The 17,753-nt window shown below is 51.4% G+C and overlaps 2 protein-coding genes across 2 annotated transcripts; one reads left to right on the top strand and one right to left on the bottom strand.

Moving 5' to 3' along the window:
• Positions 1-335: 335 nt before the first annotated feature.
• LOC144129453 (uncharacterized) lies at positions 336-5,608 on the top strand. The gene is made up of 3 exons (XM_077663635.1): positions 336-340; positions 3,646-5,248; positions 5,552-5,608. Exons 1-3 carry the CDS (start codon positions 336-338, stop codon positions 5,606-5,608), a joined length of 1,665 nt encoding a protein of 554 aa, XP_077519761.1.
• Positions 5,609-6,306: 698 nt separating this feature from the next.
• Positions 6,307-14,573, bottom strand: LOC144127862 (uncharacterized). Its single transcript, XM_077660830.1, has 2 exons — positions 10,162-14,573; positions 6,307-8,489 (listed from the first exon to the last, which is right to left on the bottom strand). Exons 1-2 carry the CDS (start codon positions 10,225-10,227, stop codon positions 6,552-6,554), a joined length of 2,004 nt encoding a protein of 667 aa, XP_077516956.1. The 5' UTR covers positions 10,228-14,573; the 3' UTR covers positions 6,307-6,551.
• Positions 14,574-17,753: the final 3,180 nt, after the last annotated feature.

The raw sequence follows: 17,753 nt of genomic DNA, 5'->3' as shown, positions 1-17,753 counted from the left end.
CATCAGGCGTAGACATGTAAACGGACCGCGAGTACACGAGTACATCCGGCCGCCAACGCCTATGTCGTCAAGGGCATCAAGGATGGCGTCATGAAGTACATTATCGTAGGCCCCTTTGATGTCCAAGAAGACAGCAGAGACGAGTCAGCGACTACGTTTTTCATGTCCCACTGTCGATATGAGGTCGATTACTCTGTCAGTCGAAGATCGTCCCCGCCGAAGCCCGGTAATCATGTCCGGATAGAGAGCATTCTGCTCTAAAGACCATTCGAACCGCGCCAGCACCATTCGCTCCATGACCTTACCGACGCAGCTTACTAGTGCAACTGGCCGGCATGAGGTAATCTCATAAGGAGGCTTTCCAGGCTTCAAAAGAGTAACCAGGCGGCTGATCTTCCAACGTTCTGGAACGATTCCGGAAGCCCATGTATCATTGTAGTAACTGAGCAGCGCAGTCCGGCCTTCCATGCCAAGGTGAGAGAGAGACGCGTACGAAATCCTGTCAGGACAAGGTGTAGATGCACGCCTACACGAGGAAAGAGCGGCTTTTAGTTCAGGCACCGTGAATAGCATGTCGTAGTGGTCGTCTGGTGAAGGCAGCACAAAAGCCTCCGAACTGTTTGATGCTACTGGAGTTGTGCCCACAACCATTTTGCAGAATTCTCCTGCTACCTCTACATTACTACGGCGTTGGAAAATGGACATGGCACGGAAAGGATACCTTTCTTGTGGGGGTGAACGCAAGCTCCTGGATACATACCAAATACGCGACAGCGGTTTGCGAGGGTCCAGCGATGAACAGAATTGCCTCCAACGTTGTCTCCCTAATCTCGCGAGGTGACGCTTTATTTGCCCTTGAGCTCGGCGACAAAGGGCGAGATCATAGGTGGATTTAGTTCTTCTGAATTTCCTTTCGGCGCGCCGACGGGCTGCGCGTCGTCTTTCGAATTCCACGTCAATAGTAGATCCTGGCGTAGGCGCACATATATACCGCGTGGTCTCACCGAGAGGACGTAATCAAGGCCTTCTATTTTGGACGGTGTTGTGAGGTCCGCACAGGAAGTCTCCACGGACGTCCTAAAGGCAGGCCAATCTGTATATCGCACGCCAGACGAAGTAGTAGGTGCGTACCACTTGACGAATACATACGTTGGAATGTGGTCACTCTCATGTGTTTCCACGTCACTGCACCAGCTGACGTAAGACTGGAGACTTGCTGAAACAAACGCCAGATCCAAGCAGCTCCTCTTAGAATCCACTCCGCTACTTTTAAGGACCAGCGGTTATATTGCCTTCGCATTACATGCACATTGCAAGCCTTCTCTTGGAATCCCCTCCGCTACCCTTAAGGACCAGCGGTTATATTGCCTTCGCATTACATGCGCATTGCAAGCCTTCTCTTGGAATCCACTCCGCTACCCTTAAGGGTAGCGGAGTGGATTCCAAGGAATCCCCTCCGCTACCCTTAAGGACCAGCGGTTATATTGCCTTCGCATTACATGCGCATTGCAAGCCTTCTCTTGGAATCCACTCCGCTACCCTTAAGGGTAGCGGAGTGGATTCCAAGGGTAGCGGAGTGGATTCCAAGAGAAGGCTTGCAATGCGCATGTAATGCGAAGGCAATATAACCGCTGGTCTTTAAAAGTAGCGGAGTGGATTCTAAGAGGAGCTGCTTGGATCTGGCGTTTGTTTCAGAGAGTCTCCAGTCTTACGTAAACTGGTGCAGTGACGTGGAAACACATGGGAGTGACCACATTCCAACGTATGTATTCGTCAAGTGGTACGCACCTACTACTTCGTCTGGCGTGCGATATACAGATTGGCCTGCCGATATACAGATTGGACATGCGCATGTCCCACTCCGCTACCCTTAAGGGTAGCGGAGTGGATTCCAAAAGAAGGCTTGCAATGCGCATGTAATGCGAAGGCAATATAACCGCTGGTCCTTAATGACATCCTAGTCGAAATCAAGAGAAAGAAAGGGGCTTGGGCAGGGCACGACATGCGAAGGCAATATAACCGCTGGTCCTTAAACCGCATTTGTTCCTCCGCCCACTCTGCCCGCTTCCGGTCTCTTAACGTTACACCTACCATTCTTCGTTCCATTGCTCGCTGTGTTGTCCTTAACTTAAGCTGAACCCTTTTCAATAGCCCTCACGTTTCTGCCCAGTAGGTGAGTACCGGTAAGATGCAGCTGTTGTACACTTTTCTCTTGAGGGATATTGGTAACCTGCTATTCATGATCTGACAGAGCCTGCCATATGCGCTCCACCCCATTCTTATCCTTCTAGTTATTTCCCTCTCATACTCCGGATCAGCTGTCACTACCTGCCCTAAGTAAACGTATTTCTTTACCATGCACTTCCAGTACCTCGCTGCCACTTGTGAACTGCTGTTCCCTAGCTAGACTGTTGAATATTAATTTGGTTTTCTGCATATTAATTTTTAGACCAACTGTACTGCTCTGTCTGTCTAACTCATTCATCATTTCATTTTATTACCTTAAAGGCCCCAAAAGAGGGGTGCTACATAAGGGGTGGCAACAATTAAAAGCACAGATTCACAATAACAGGAAAGTTTTTACATTTTCAGCGAAAAGACTTGGGCAAGTGATGATGGCAACGTTGTTTGGAAGGCCGTTCCAGTCTGCGGCTGCACGAGGAAAGAAGGAATTAGAAAAAGTGACGGTGCGTGAGCGTGGACGGGCAACTTGTAGGTGGTGGCTGGTGCGATAAGATATGCGTGCTGGGGGAAGAAAATAAGGTGCGATGTGCATACGGCTGTGGAAGAATTTGTGAAATAAAGACAGGCTGGCAATGCGACGGCGGAGCGATAAGGGTGATAATCCGGATGCTGTTTTTAAGGAGGAAACGCTGATGTCATAAGAGTACGATGAATGAATGAAGCGAGCAGCGCGTTTTTGACCAGATTCGAGGGCATTGATAAGGTAAGCTTGATGAGGATTCCAAATGGGCGATGCAAATTCGTTTGGACCTGACGAATGATTTGTAAGCTAATAACTTGACATGTTTTGGAGCATGATGAAGATGGCGTTGATGGCGTTGAGCATGGTGATGATTTGCCGTTCATCCCCTGAGTGACTCAGCAAGGCAATGTCATCAGCGAATCGCAGATTATTTAGGTATTCTGCTTTAACTCTTATCCCCAACTGTTCCCAAATGCCTCAACCCTCCGCAAATGAAAACTTCAGCTATCAGCGAGCGCCGAGACTTTCCTCGCGTTGCTTGTCGCGTGTCTCGCGCTGTCACCTTTCGGTCGTGCACTTGGCGCATTATTGCCTTGAATGCTCGCGTAAAACCCTCGAGAAACATGTGAAAAGCTAGCATTCAAAGAAAAGATCGCACTTTTTAATTTGGCTGCGCACATAAGCACGGGGCGATTTAAATTAGCATGAATTTTTTGACGCGACAGCGTTCAGGAGCTTGTGTCGCAGAAAAGCCGGTGTCTTCGGCGTCGGCTGTGAGCGAAAAATACCTCCTCCTCCCCGTGAGCGAGCCATCCCTCCTCCTCCCCTTGAGCGAAAAATCCCACCTCCTCCTCCTCGCAATGTATGCCACTTCCCCAACAAATGGGACGCGACGGCAGCGCCTCCTAAAGCCCCTTGATAATTTCAAGGGGCTTTAGCGCCTCCAGCGCCTCCAGCCATGAGGCGATCCTCGAGGCCGTGGACTGCCTTGGCGTCACCGGCAACCTTCGTGGCTACATCCAGGGCTTCCTTCGGGACCGCACAAGCTGTGTTCGAGCTGGAGGCGCTACCAGCACTCCCCAGGCCCTCACCAGAGGGGTTCCCCAGGGCAGCGTGCTGAGCCCCATGCTGTTCAACTTGGTGATGGCCCAGCTGCCCACCTGCCTCCCAGATGGCCTGAAACTACCCGTCCGCATTGCTATCTACGCGGACGACATTGCCCTATGGTGTCGCGGACCACGGCGCCAGAGGGTTCAGGTCATCAAGAACGTACAGCGGGCCATCACCAGGGTCGGCTCCTACCTGGAACGGGTTGGTCTGCAGCTCTCCCCCACCAAGTCTGAGGCCATGCTGCTCAACATCCGGCCAGGAGCACGCCCAGGGAAGACCTACCTCAGCGTCGCAGGACGGGAGCTCCCATGGCGGCATTCCTGCCGCTACCTGGGCCTCCTGATCGACCGCCACCTCACCTGGCGCCCAGCCGTCAAGGCATTCTGCCGACAGGCAACCAGGGTCCGTGGCGCCATCCGGAGTCTCCTGGCTGGGGGAAACGGTATCACCCCACAAATGGGGCTCCGGTTCTTCCAGGCCATGGCAGGGGCCCAGTTCCTGTACGCCCTCCCTCTGGTCCAGATGACCATACAACAGCAGCTGGCCATCGAGCGATCTCAGAGGGCTGCAGTCCGTCTCTGTCTGGGACTTCCCCGTGGCTCCCATATCTCGGCCACACTTGCAGAGGCTGGCGTGTGGCCCATGATGCTGCAGGCCCAGCGGACTGCGCTCCGCCATGCTGAGCGTCTCCACCTCGCCCCGGACGGGCGTCCCCTCCTGGAGCGCCTCCTCGGCCACCCTCATTCTCGAATGGGGAAGGTTGCCCAGGAGTTCGAACAGCTGGTGGGTGGGCAGCCGGAGCACCTTCCTTCCCCTCCACGACCGGACCTGGGCCATCAGTTCCGGGTGCTCATGCCACCACGGGGCACCAGGCCGAAGCGCCTCACCCCTGCAGTTGGCCTCCGGCAGGAAGCAGCAGCGACCCTGGAGGAGGACCTGGCCGGCTGCACACAGCTCTACACGGACGGGTCGGTCCTCATGGGTGCTTGCCCGTCTGCCGCAGCTGCTTGCACCGCTCCTTCGTTGGGAGAAAGCCGGCAGGCCAGGCTTCCGTTCGTGGCCAGCTCGACCACAGCAGAGCTGGCGGCCCTCCACCTGGCTGCCGACATCCTGGAGTCCCACCCCGCGCTGCAGACTGTGGCCATTCTGAGCGACTCCAGGGTGGCCCTTCAGCTTCTGCAAGAGCCACGGAGCCGGCTGCCCATCGTGCGCAAGCTGGCAGCCCGACTGGACAGAATCTGTTCCCATGGCTGCTCTATCTCCCTGGCCTGGATCCCCAGCCACGTTGGAGTCCCAGGGAATGAGGAGGCAGATGCCCTGGCCAAGGCTGCGCATGGACACCGTACCCCCTGCTCTACTGCTGTGGTGCCCCTGGATGTGGCCAGAGGCATCGCGGAGCGGCAGCTCCTAATGGAGCACCCCGACCCCAGGGTTGCCCAAGGGAAACCCCCACAACGCCTGCCAGACAAGGGGATCACAAGACGTCAGAGGTCCCTCCTGCTCCGGCTCCGCATCGGATGCTCCTGGACCGGGGCTAGGCTCCACCGCAAGGGTTTGGCCCTCACGGCGGACTGCTCCCGCTGTGGCCATTCGGAGACCATCGACCACCTCCTACTCGATTGCCCTGCCTTGGCCACCCACCAGGCAAAGCTGGCTGCCTGCTACAGGGACCTGAGCCTTCCATCAAACTCGGCCAGTGCCCTCCTCTTCCCCACCGGCCCCAACGCTTCCAAGGCGTTCCGGTCTCTTCTCGCCTTCCTGGAGGAGACGGGTCTGGACGGCTATTGCTAGCCCAAGGCAGCTGACTGACTATTGACGGCGTCTCCCGCATCTGTATACTCCCCCCTTTTTCCCTTTTTCCTTCTTCCCCTGAAACCCTACCTATCCTTCTCTCTATCTGCACGCCGGCAGTGGTGGTGGTGCTTTAACACCAGTCACAGGCCCGTGCATTTTCCTTTCCTCTTCCCCTTTCATCCACTTACTACTACCTCCAGCTCGTCTCGTTCGGGAGCAGTAGGGCCGTGCGGGTACGCAGGGATTACGCGGTGAGCGCCGAACAACGCAGCGCACATTCAAAGCACGTTCACCACGAAGCTTGCGGCTTGCTGCACGTTCGTTCGGCGCAGAAGCGACGCTGGCGTTCGTGGCATCGGGTTTGTCGGGAACGATGTGCCGACGAACTACGACTGCAACTTGACTCCCGCGTGTTTCGACAAGGCGGCTGGCAGCGCTTCTGCGTGGTCGGCCGCTCCGCGCGTCTGTTTCACCGTAGGTAGCCGAGCGATTTCTCTAACGGGCAAGGCGTCGCGCCGAACGGGCGATGGCGTTCCGTGGACTCCCTGGCAGTGCTGCAACACGCTGTCGAGTTCCACTCTTAAAGGCGATGTTTAAGCGTCCTCCAATTTTTTTTCTTCGTTAACTTCAGAGTTGAAGTAAATCCTAGAACTAAGCAGAACCGAAAAGCGAAAACAAGCAATATTATGCCTCAGTGATTGTAACGATACGCATGAGCATCAGAACTGTACTTCAAAATACTGGTGAGAACAACCATAGAAACTGTTCGCTTTGTCCAAATTGAATGCCTGTATACACAGCAGAGTTTCATTATGCTGAAAGTTTCGTTCTTGACAACATGTACTAAACACACACATTTGGGCTATCCCGTGTTACACAATGATTATATAACTGAAATGAGGGATGCTAGGTGTATATTATTGTGCCGGTAGATGCCGCGCTATTTATGACTTTTTGAAAGGCAAGAAAATGCCGTATGGAACGCTTTGCTGGCTGCAAAGTCAAGCACAAAATTTCTGCGCTGTTTTTGTGTGTTGCGGCCAGAGCAGACTTGGAAGCATGTCACCAGAAAGAAGTCCCGCGACTTTCTCGGCCCTGCTTTGTGGCCGTGAGCTTTAAAGGCGGCCGTGAGCGCAACGTCCACCGCGATGGAAAAGTCGCTGCGACTTGCCACCAGGCTCCCCGTGGACTGTCCTCGGTTTGTCGGTGAGAATCCTGGAGCCACGGGACGCATAGCGTGTCTGTGGAGGGCAAGAAGTTGCCTGGCGACGACGACACCGAACGACGCGTAGTTGTACTCGTGCGACATGTCCGCGTTGTGTAGAAAGTACGCTGCGTACGACAGCTTCAAGAAGAGGCGCTCTGCCGAGAGCTGTGGACGAACCGAGGCTCCATTATGCAGCGTGTCCTCAAGAGCTTCCCAGCTGAACCCGAGGCTGTCAATGGCGTCGCGGTTTAGCGAGACGTTGAGAAGGGACAGCTGATTGCGAAGATACCCTTGCGACATATCGGGAACTGCCGAGTACACGCTTTCGACAATGCGCTCTCTGTATTCGGCGTAGGGTTCTTCAGACAGCAAGTCCTTCAGAAGCATGTCAGCTTGTGCAAGCTCCGAGATATTTCTCACAACTTCGGACAGGGCCTCCCGGACATCCTTCGCGACGCGCCGGACATCGGACAACGACGTGGGGCTTTCTTCGCGCCAGCGGCGTGTCCCATTGATGAGCACGGGCTCTCCGAACAGCCGCATTGTCTTCCTAAAACAGACTGATGGCACAGCAAGGGTCACGATGTCGGCACCGTTAAGGATGAACTGCGATATAGACCTGTCGCTGTTCGCGGCCAGCGTCTGAACGGCGAGCCACTCGACGTAGTAGTGAACTGCAGCCTCGTGCAAATCATTCACCATTCGACACACGACGCTGAATGTGTTGTTGTCTTTGATCTCGACGGCAGTCACCATTTCCTGGTCACAGTAGAATATCTCTTTCAGCAGCGCGTACCAGCGGTAACCAGAAAATGGAGCGCAGATGTAAGGAAGCGCCGAGAGAGCATACGTTTGACGCTTCGGGGCAGCTGTCCACGAAGACTCAGCGGTTCTGAAACGCAAAAACATAGCGTCTTCCGTGGCGCGCAGCTTCACAGCGTCGGCCTCGACTGTGTCTCCGTCGTCAAAGGCCCTCCATAGAACGCGGAAATACTCCAGGTACTTGCCCGAGAAATCAAGGGCGTAGCGTATCCTCTTGGCGTCGAGCAACCAGCCCCTCGACGGAGGTTCAACGCTGAGGGTGGCGGCGTCGGGCATCTTGAAAACAAGCGGAGCGTCCAGGTCAAAGATCAGGCGCAGCCTGCTAGCCGCCAAAAGAAGATCCGGATTCTTTGATCTTCGCGGCCACCGCACACCGGCGCTCTTCAGCGCTTGCGAGACCTCGCGCAGTTCACTCTTTCCGTCCATAAGCACCGCCAGGCAGCTCTGGTAGAGCGCCGCCGCCTTCTGGAAGCTGCTCTGCTGGCGCGAAGGCACCGGCTCCTGGGCCAAGGTCCGCTGCAGCCTCTGCAGTACGCCGGCCAGGTGCGCTTCGTGCGGGGATTGCAGGTTGCCTTCGTCCCACTCGGCGCAGACGTAGGCGTAGAAGTCACTGCAGGGTGGCACACGGGAGGCGAGCCTCGCCTTCACGTGGCACACGTTGCTGCTGCACGAGAACCGCTGCGTCGCCCCCATGCGCCGGTTCACGAGCCCCGAGAGGAAGGCGACCGCGCAGAAGAGCAGCAGCACGCTGAAGATCATGAGCACCGGCCCGCAGCAGCCGTCCGCCGAGCGGCCCAGGGGGGACTCGGTCTCGCGCGCCTTTCCTCTCGCTGCCTGCTCCCTCTCGACCTGCGGAAAGGGAGCGCTGCTGGTACCCGGAGCGCGCATCTAACCCCTGCCGTGTCGGAAGAGGTTCGACAGAAGCGACACGCAAAAGGGCTTCCCAGTGCTGTGCGATGCCAGTGCACGCTAAAGGCAGAGTGCAACGAAATTTCTCGCCCCGTTAAACATTATCCGTAAAAACAAAAGCTTGCACTGTGCACTGACATCGCACAGCCCGTGTGCTGTGCGATGTCAGTGCACGTTAAAGATCCCCAGGTGGTCGAAATTATTCCGGAGCCCTCCACTAGGGCAGCTCTTTCTTCCTTTCTTCTTTCACTCCCTCTTTTATCCCTTCCCTTACGGCGCGGCTCAGGTGTCCAACGATGTATGAGACAGATACTGCGCCATTTCCTTTCCCCCAAAAAACAATTATTATTATTAATTATGGCAGGAGTGAATACTTGAAGAATACGTTGGCTAAAATCCCCATTTTTCAAAGCGAAAAAGCGCGGTCATTTCCAAGTGCCAGAAATGGCGTACAAACGGCAGCACTCGGAGCAACTCGTACTCGTAGTAGTCGCTCTATCGCTTCAAACAGAGCGTGCGGGAACGCACAAATCGCGTACGGCGAATGGCGCGAAAACGGGTCGAATGAATTTACAGCACTGCGAACGAATGCGCCGAACGGGGATCGCTTTTTGCTCCCCGCTGACTGCTTTCGTCTCTCCGTCATCGACGAGAGATAGAGCTGCGAAACTCGCGCAGAGCTTTTGTGTGGCTATGCTGCGGAAGCTACGGGCGCGCGCCGCCAGCTTAAACGTCCATCTCTCTCGCTCGTGAGAGCGTGATAAGAGCGCGCTTGTAAAAGCCTTGCGCCTCGCCCTCGTAGCTTCCGCTGTCCGCGAGTATAGTACGGCTTTTGCTAAAATTTGTTTTTCCGGCCGGAATCGCCAGAAACGACGCGGACGATGCGGAGACACTTGATCTGAAGCCGGCAGGAATGAAAGAATGAATGAATAAATTTATTTATTTCTGAAGAAGGTGCTATGAAAAGATTAAGAGTGAAGATGGAGCGGTGAAACAAAGATAGATTTAAAAAATAAAAGCGCAATGGATATACAAACGTATACTTTCTACGAGACAGAACTAGTTCACACCAGAATCCTCTTACAAACGTACTATTGCGCAGAACTCTCTTACAAAGCCAGGTAATCTGCCACAATAAAGCGTTGCCGCCGTAGAGCGCAGCAAAACACACACACACACACACACACACACACACACACACACACACACACACACACACACACACACACACACACACACACACACACACACACACACACACACACACACACACACACACACACACACACACACACACACACACACACACACACACACACACGGATCAAATCAGCTTCTCGCGCGTACGTGTAAAGATAAATCCCCGAAGGCGAGGAGGGGAAACAGGCCCCTGCGAGTGTCCCTGCTGCAGTTAATGAACGCGACGGCGACTCTATAGGAAACCGCTGTCTAAGCTGTCCAGCATGATCGAGAAGACAGTTCTATGCATACGGGACGCTCCCATGGTCTCTCGCACTTTCGAACGCGTCAAACTAAGGCGGGGAAACCATGAGCGCTGCCCGTTCTCATTGATCTCCGCTAACCTTGGGCGCGTTGCAGTGCGTGAACTCACATTTTCCGGGACCGGCTCTTCCGCGTTCTTCGGTGTTCTCGCTTGGGCTTTCGAACGGCGCTCCATCGCCTCTCTTCTCCTTCTTCTTTGGATCGGTCACCCAGCGCGGTGGCGCAGTGGTCACGGCGCTCGGCTACTGACCTCGATGACGGGAGAACAAATGCCGCCAACAGCGGCTGCGTTTCTTTGGAAGGAGAAATCCAAAGCATTCCCTTGTGCTGTGTGATGTCAGTGAGCGCTTCCGAATCTCAGGAACTTGTTGTTTGTTGGCCTAACAAAAGATGGCACTTGCCCGCACTATGGGATCGGCCAAGAATCGGGAGCCATAGATTGCTATTCACCTGAACGTATACATGGAAAAAAATAGTAATAAAAAAGAAGAAAATAAATAAAGGCAGATGAAATGCATGCGGGTGTGCAACACCACTGGGTTCTATAATTCAAAACGGTACTTGTCTGGGCTAGTCAGTACATTTCGGGGGAACCGTACAGCTCGAAAAAAGGCGGGACTCAAATAGGGCATGGACTGAAAAGGAGAAAGTGTGAATAAAAATGAACGAATAAATAATTAAAATATCAACTGATTTAAGTATATAATAATACAAAGAAAGGAAAATATTGTAACACTTAGCAAGGCAGTGAATGAGATTGTAGCAACAAACTTTGAACAGCGGTACAAACAGATCTGTGACTGAGCCCAAGTGTGGTGGCGCCAAATCATAGCGAAAAGGGGCTGCTCGAACTAACGCAAAGATGCTGCAAGGGCTCCTCCAGCAACCATCTTCTCAAACAAGTGGAGCGGCGACAATAGAGCCAAAAATGATCAATGGATTCAGGCTCACGGCAAAATTCATGAAGGGAAGATACCGCCGAAGCAGGCCTGTGCAGAGAGAAATTTAGAGGAGGGATATGGCAGCGCAGTCTCGTCAGAGAGGCCTCAAGCTGCCGAGTCTAACCAAATTTCCTGCTTCAGAAATATCTCAGATGTTGATAATTCCTTGACGTTAAAGGTGCTCATTTTTGCTCGCTTAATAACGCACGTTGACAAAACCTAGATGCTATGACTAACGCTGCAGCCGGGAGGATAGGCGACACGGGGTCGCTTAGGGAAGCCTTTGCGAAGTAATCAGCAGCCTTATTTACTGTCACACTGCTGCGACCAGGTACCCATACAAGGCTCAAATGTATCGCTCGTGTATCGTGGTGTTCTTATGTGGTGTTGTCCCCTGGTCTTGACTGTAGCGCTCTCCACTCTCAAATGTGATGGAAGCCGGGATAAGAATGTGCTTAAAAAGGGAGTCAACAGCCGAAGCGAGGGACGAACACAGATAGATGACTGCCGCTGCGGAAACAGAGGCCTCTATAGCTTGCGTAAAGCAAACACTTTTCCCAGAAAGTGCTTGAAAAATAGGGGTGTAATCCGGAAGGTGCTGTGAAAAGGACCAGTATAAAGGTGGACATAATGTTCCCACACCTGCGCTTTCGCTGCAATGCGAGACATCGGTTGCTATCGCAATATTTGTAAGAATGGTCCTCAAATGACCTTCTAATAGTCCATTGGGAATACGGGGCGGTAAAAATTTTGCATTTTGGTGGAAATATCGTCGAAGGCACTTTGAATAGCGGTCGCGCAGCTTAGGTCTGGAAGGATGTAATAAATTCGCATATTTAAAGGCTCAAGTACGCTTTGCACAAACATAACGAGTGGGGTGTGGAAACGAGGCCAGTGGACACTTTTTAAAAAAGGGTACCAGAGAAAATGCTTCGTGAATGATGCAAACGTGATTAATAGATCTCGAGGTAAGTCTGTATAGTTATAAAGTGAAGTCGACATAAAAGAGGGCAAAGTGGGTTTAAAGCAGGGGGGTGAGACTTTTTATATCTCTCGGTGGCTACGAATTATCGACGGTAGCGCCAAATCCTCCTCCACTTAACGGCTGGCGGCGCAGTTACGGAGTGTTAATCTCCATTACAACGGACGACCGAAACACGCGGGCGCGGGGGGTCGCATGGTATCTGCTTCACGCTCGGACAAAATCGGGCCCGCTAGGAGAGGTAGGTGGATGTTTGGTTTCTACCTGCACTGCGTGCGACCGCGCGCTGTACTTTCCCTGGGTTTTTAAGCATCCTTTCTTTGCTGTTGTGGCATGTTAAAATTGGTTGCGCTGCAATGGTAACCGCAGTGTTACCATTGTAACCTAACCGTACAGAGAACAGAGAACGTATTTTAATGGGTTTATTTACATGCATCAATGGTATCTATCAAGAGCATTGTGTAAGCGGATGGGCGAAGCTTGAAAAAGATGCCGCTGGCGAGAAACGACCGAGGTATGTCAAGCCGGCACTCGTAAGATCAGCACTGGCTCTGCAATGGGCGGATGGAGAGCAATACACCCGGACTTTCATTAATGCCGTAAGGAATTGTTCCAAATTTGTAAATAAAGTACAACTAGCTTTGCTCTTTTTCCCGTGTGTTGTTGAACCCACCTTGTAGGACTTAATTGCGTCAAATGGGTGATTTTTCTCATTAATGTGTTTTGACACGGGGAGGTTGGGCAGGGATAGGATATAAGCGCGGTGGTTGTTAAAACAAATTCGTAGAGGGTTAGCCGTTTGCCCAATGTACTGCACACTGCACTCTAGGAGGTATGTTACGTTGCAGGAATCACAACCAAAGTTGCCGTTAATTTTACATTTCAAGCCTGAAGCCGTGCTTATTACACAGCTTGATGTTTTGTTTGCAGAACTGGCATCCACTTTTTCCACAGGGTCGGCACCCCAACCTCGACTGATTCTTTGTTTTTGAGTGTTCTAGAATGTTTCAAACGTTTTTGGTCGTCTGCAGATCACGTGAGGGGGAGCAGTAAAAATTTTTGCGCGGCGCGCGCTTTGTTCGAGAATGTTGAAATGCATTTTGAGGATTTTGTTTACGTTAGGAGGGTTACTGGAGGGTTACGAGGTTTGCCCTGCCATCTATTTCCTCGCTGTATCGACGTCCCTAAATGTATTTGCTCTCGGCTGAGTTTAGATGCTCTTTGAACGGCATCGTTGACAATGGTGGAGGGTATCGTTGGTTAATGAGGACTTCTCGCATGCGTTTGGAATTATTTACGAAGTCTTGATCTTGGGAAAATATTCTTTTAATTGATGTGCCTGAGAGTATGCGATTCTTGTTTTAGAGTGACCAGGATGACAGCTTTGGAAGTGTAAGTATTATTGACGGTCCGTCGGTTTTCTATATACACCGGTGGTAAGTGAGCCTTCCTTTACCTAAATCTCTACATCTAGGAAGTTAATTGTGGTGCGGGAGCACATGTAAGTGAAAGATATGTTGGGGTGGACGAGGTTGAACTGTTCAGTAAAATGTATGAGTGGTTGCTCTGTGTCAGTACAAATTAAAAAGATGTCGTCCAAGTAGCGTTTATATAGGGTGAACTTAATGGGGCAATCTTGCAAAAATTTAGATTCCGTACTATGCATGAAGATGCTGGCGTAGGTGGGGGCCTTGTACCCATGACTGTGCCGTTAATTTGTAAATAGTGTTGATTGTTGAATTCAAGGTTGTTATATTCGAGTACGATTTTCGCCAGTATTTCTAAAAATCGTGGAGCAGGGGATTCCTCCTTTCTGTCTTGTTCATAGCTTCGATCAGAGATTTGAAGCCATCGGAATGAGGAATGTTTGTGTCGAGAGAGACTACATCTAATGTTGCCAGGAAGGCTCCTTCTGGAAGTTTGAACCCTGCTATTTCGCGAAGGAAATAGTTTGTGTCACGTATGTAGGATGGGTGTGTTGTTGGAATACGTCTAATTAGTGTGCCAATTAATGTAACTAGAAATTGGTTCCGTAATCGTGCCGATGCCGGATACTATAGGGCGGCCAGGATTATCCTCTTTGTGGATTTTCGGTAGCATGTAGAATCGGCCTGGCGACAGGTGTGGTGCGATGAGAGCTTTAGATAACCGTAGTAATATGTCCCCATTCTTTGCAAGTTGATCCAGAGTATCTGCTACAAATTGTTCGTATTGCAGAGTTTGGTCTGCTTTAAGACGCTGATAGAAACAAGTGTTAGTTGTCTCAAGCCTTCTTCGATGTATTTTTCTCTTTCCATGACAACTATACCACCTCCCTTATCCGCTCGCTTTATGATTATATCTGTCCGTCTGCTGAGAGCCTCCAATGCATCCCGTTCTTTTTTAGACAAATTCTGCCTCCCTGGAATATGGTTTTTGCAGGCTTAAATTATGTCCTTCTGGACGGCGTTAATATACATGTCCAAGTGTTTGTCCCTTCCTATATTAGGAATCCAGTGGTGGTTAGTAACGCAGAAAAAATAGCAGTGGCTTAGCTCGGCTATGTTAGGATACACGTAGCGTGAGCTACGTTGAGCCGCTCAGCGTTAATTGCCGCTGAGCAGAAATTTCGCCCTCCTTCTCCATGGCTATACTACACTGGCAAACGCCCCGCTATATGTATACCCCCCCCGATACTTCTGCGCATGTGCACAAAATGAGAGGCGCTATCAAGCGGCTCCGGCGCAGAGTCAGACTTGGCTACTGCGCAACGGAGGCGCACAGGTTGGCACGGGCCGGCACCAGTGCGTCTGCCGCGGCTACGACGCGCCCCTCTGGAATGCGCAGACCGGCGAGGCGCACGCGGCGGCGGCGGCTCCGGCGTGCCAGCTGTGCGCCGTGTGACGTCACTGCTCCTCGCCCATGCGCAGCACGGCTCTCCAGGAACCACGCGAATCTGCTCAACCTCGGCCAGCGTAGCTTACGCTACAATAATCTGCTATCCGCAGCAGTTGGCGCCCGATCAGAAAAGTATTCCCTGAGTCGCAACATTCGTGCAAAGTTGTCCAAATCTTTTAACACCGAGAATTCGTTGTATTTACCGGTGGTAGGGCAAAATGTAAAGCCTCAAGAGAGGACGGTTCTTTCCTCCGTCGTTAGGGCCCTGGTTGACAGTCAATAATGTTATGCTGGAAACCAAAGTCGGAGCTTGCAACTAACGGACTATTATTAGTAGCTGCTTCCGTTCCAGATTATTCTACGCGTGTTTTTGGAACTGCTGGTGCTTGTGCAGTTCTATTGAATTTGTGTTTGGAGCTTACTGTAACAGTAGGGTGATTATTAGTGCTAATAATACTAGTAATATTACTAGTATTAATAATAATAGAGCCACGACACATGATGTGAATTGAAATCGCCAGCCACAAGAACAGAGTTTTGTCAGCTCGCGAGTAGAAAGTCCGGAGGTCTAGTACCCTGTACTCCATAGAGGAAATAAACATTTACTAAGGAAACTGGAGAGAACCGAGGAAGAACGAAGTGTAATGCCAATATCTTACAATTTGAAGCCATTACCTGAAAAGATACCTCAGCCTTGGGGCAATATTTTGATGAAACTAAAATGATCAAGCCCCCTCCTCTTGACTGGCGATCTAGATAAAATGAGCAATAATTATTAAAATAAAAATGTTTGTTGGCTAAAAGCTACGTTTCTTGTAGAATTATGATATCCGGATTAACCTGCATGAAAAAAACAGTTTAGATCTGGGAAGCTGTAAAAATAGAGCGACAGTCCACTGTAGAACTCGCAACGACGCTATGGTTGCGAAAGCCTCGCATCATCTACTGCCTGCTCAAAAATGTTATCCTTAGGCTTGATGCCAAGCTGCTGCTTCTTTGATTTGGGCTCGGTACGCGGAGAAGACGACGAATGAGACATGGGGGACTCGCTGCGCTTGAGAACCCGCGCATCATACTTCACCATCTTCGATTTATAGGCGATATCAACAGCACTGAAAGAAGCCGGGGAAAGTACAGCAGTAGGGGCAGCATTCGCTGCTGGGGCTGAGATGCTTTACGTATTGAAGACTGGGTCAGTGAAAAGGGAATAGTTGTCGAGCGTGAGCGGCCAAACCAGCCTGCAAGGCATGTGAAAGCTGAGCCGCCAGAACGTTAGTAAAGCACTGCGAGACACTTGGGACAATTCGCACAGCCATCTTAGCCATGGAAGCCTCCACAGCAGCCGCAATTGCCTGAGAAATCGTCGAGTCTAAGATGACTTCTTGGCCATAAATTACAGTTGCATAACCGTAAGCTCATTTTTTAACCTCTGATACAGCGCCACGGCCCGGACAGCATTTCTGGTCAATGATCTCAAGGATCTGAATTTCCTCAGAGTTTCCTGAGAGGGGAAATTTGAGTAGTCTGCAGCGTGGGCCCCACCACAAGGGCAACACCGCGCTCTGCTGAGTGGAGGTGTTTTTTGCAGGAGCACCTCTACAGTTGCAATACCACAAGCTGGACTTGACACCGACGGCGCCATGGCAGAGGCGTAGACGATAATGAGTTAGTAATTTTAAGATCGATTCGTTCTCTTTCTTCACTGGGGCTCAGGCCTCTCCAAACGTGGTGATTCAGCGGGGCAAAAGAAGGAGACGATCGATGATGCAGATGATGAAACGAAAATATATGTCTACCGAATTTACAAGAGCGAAAACTTCAGGTTACATAAATGAAGTCACACAGACTGACTAAGCAAACCGTAACTTAAATAAAAACAATCACTCAGAGAAACAACTCTCCATCACATTGCTTATCGACTAAACGTGTTAGTTAAAGCCCAGGTGCTGTGAAAGTTACATGCTAAGCACAGAGTCTGTACCCAGACTGCTGTCCAACGCTTTTGTGCCCCATTTTAAGGCTCCCACAAATAAAGAAGTTAGGGCGGTCATGTTCCCAGGCCCGCCCTAAACTTCGATTAACCAATGAACTTAATACGAGCTAGCCATAGCCCCTGAAGGTTGCGAACAACTCGAACCCATGGCTTGGCTGAAAAATAAGAAACAATGCAAGAAAACATTCACGACACCCTCTCCACGCTGGATTCCTCGCCTTCTGCGCGTGATGTTTCCTCCCTTTCCAATTTGCACGTGCGTTCTCACGTCCGGCGGGTCGCCTTCTCACCTGCGTACCACTTCTCGAAGGATGACGTGTCCTTTTCGCCAATTGACAGGGCCCAGGTAAACGAATGTCCTCCCTTTCGTTTGCAGGCATTCATGCTTCTGCTGTAGGGTATGAGGACCTCCTGGCGTTGGAACATCGGGTGGCGCCATCTGTCAACTGCATCACGCATGCTTTCTTGGCGCCGGCGCGGAACCCACGGTTAAGAATGCTAGGAGTCTTCGGCCCTCGTAGTGGCGTTTTTAAGCCGACAATGACTTGAGTATACGCGCCGCAATTCTGTGTACGCTTGCGGGAGACGCGTGGGCGGGGAGCTCTGAGAACTCTACAAGTAGACCCGAGGCGTACCTCGAGAAAAAGTTATTTTAACAAAACTAAACGAGGCCGTAAAGCCTTACATTAACACTTCTTTTTGGGCGAGTTGATGCATACTTGATTTGAAGAAAATAGTGCCAGAGCATGCAAACCACGAAAAGACAAGGACGAGACACAAAGCGCTAACTCACAACTAATTTTATTGAAACCAGGCAGCGCCTATATGGCGACGTTTCACTGAAGAAAGAATAAGGAGGAGGGCAGGAAAGGTAAAGAAATCTAAGCGACCATCACAGCGAACACACA

The sequence above is a fragment of the Amblyomma americanum genome, chromosome 4 (assembly GCF_052857255.1).
Source record: "Amblyomma americanum isolate KBUSLIRL-KWMA chromosome 4, ASM5285725v1, whole genome shotgun sequence".
In the NCBI taxonomy this organism is placed as follows: Eukaryota; Metazoa; Arthropoda; class Arachnida; order Ixodida; family Ixodidae; genus Amblyomma; species Amblyomma americanum.
Note: the sequence above shows the minus strand (reverse complement) of the source record. Positions and strands in the feature narration are given on the sequence as shown.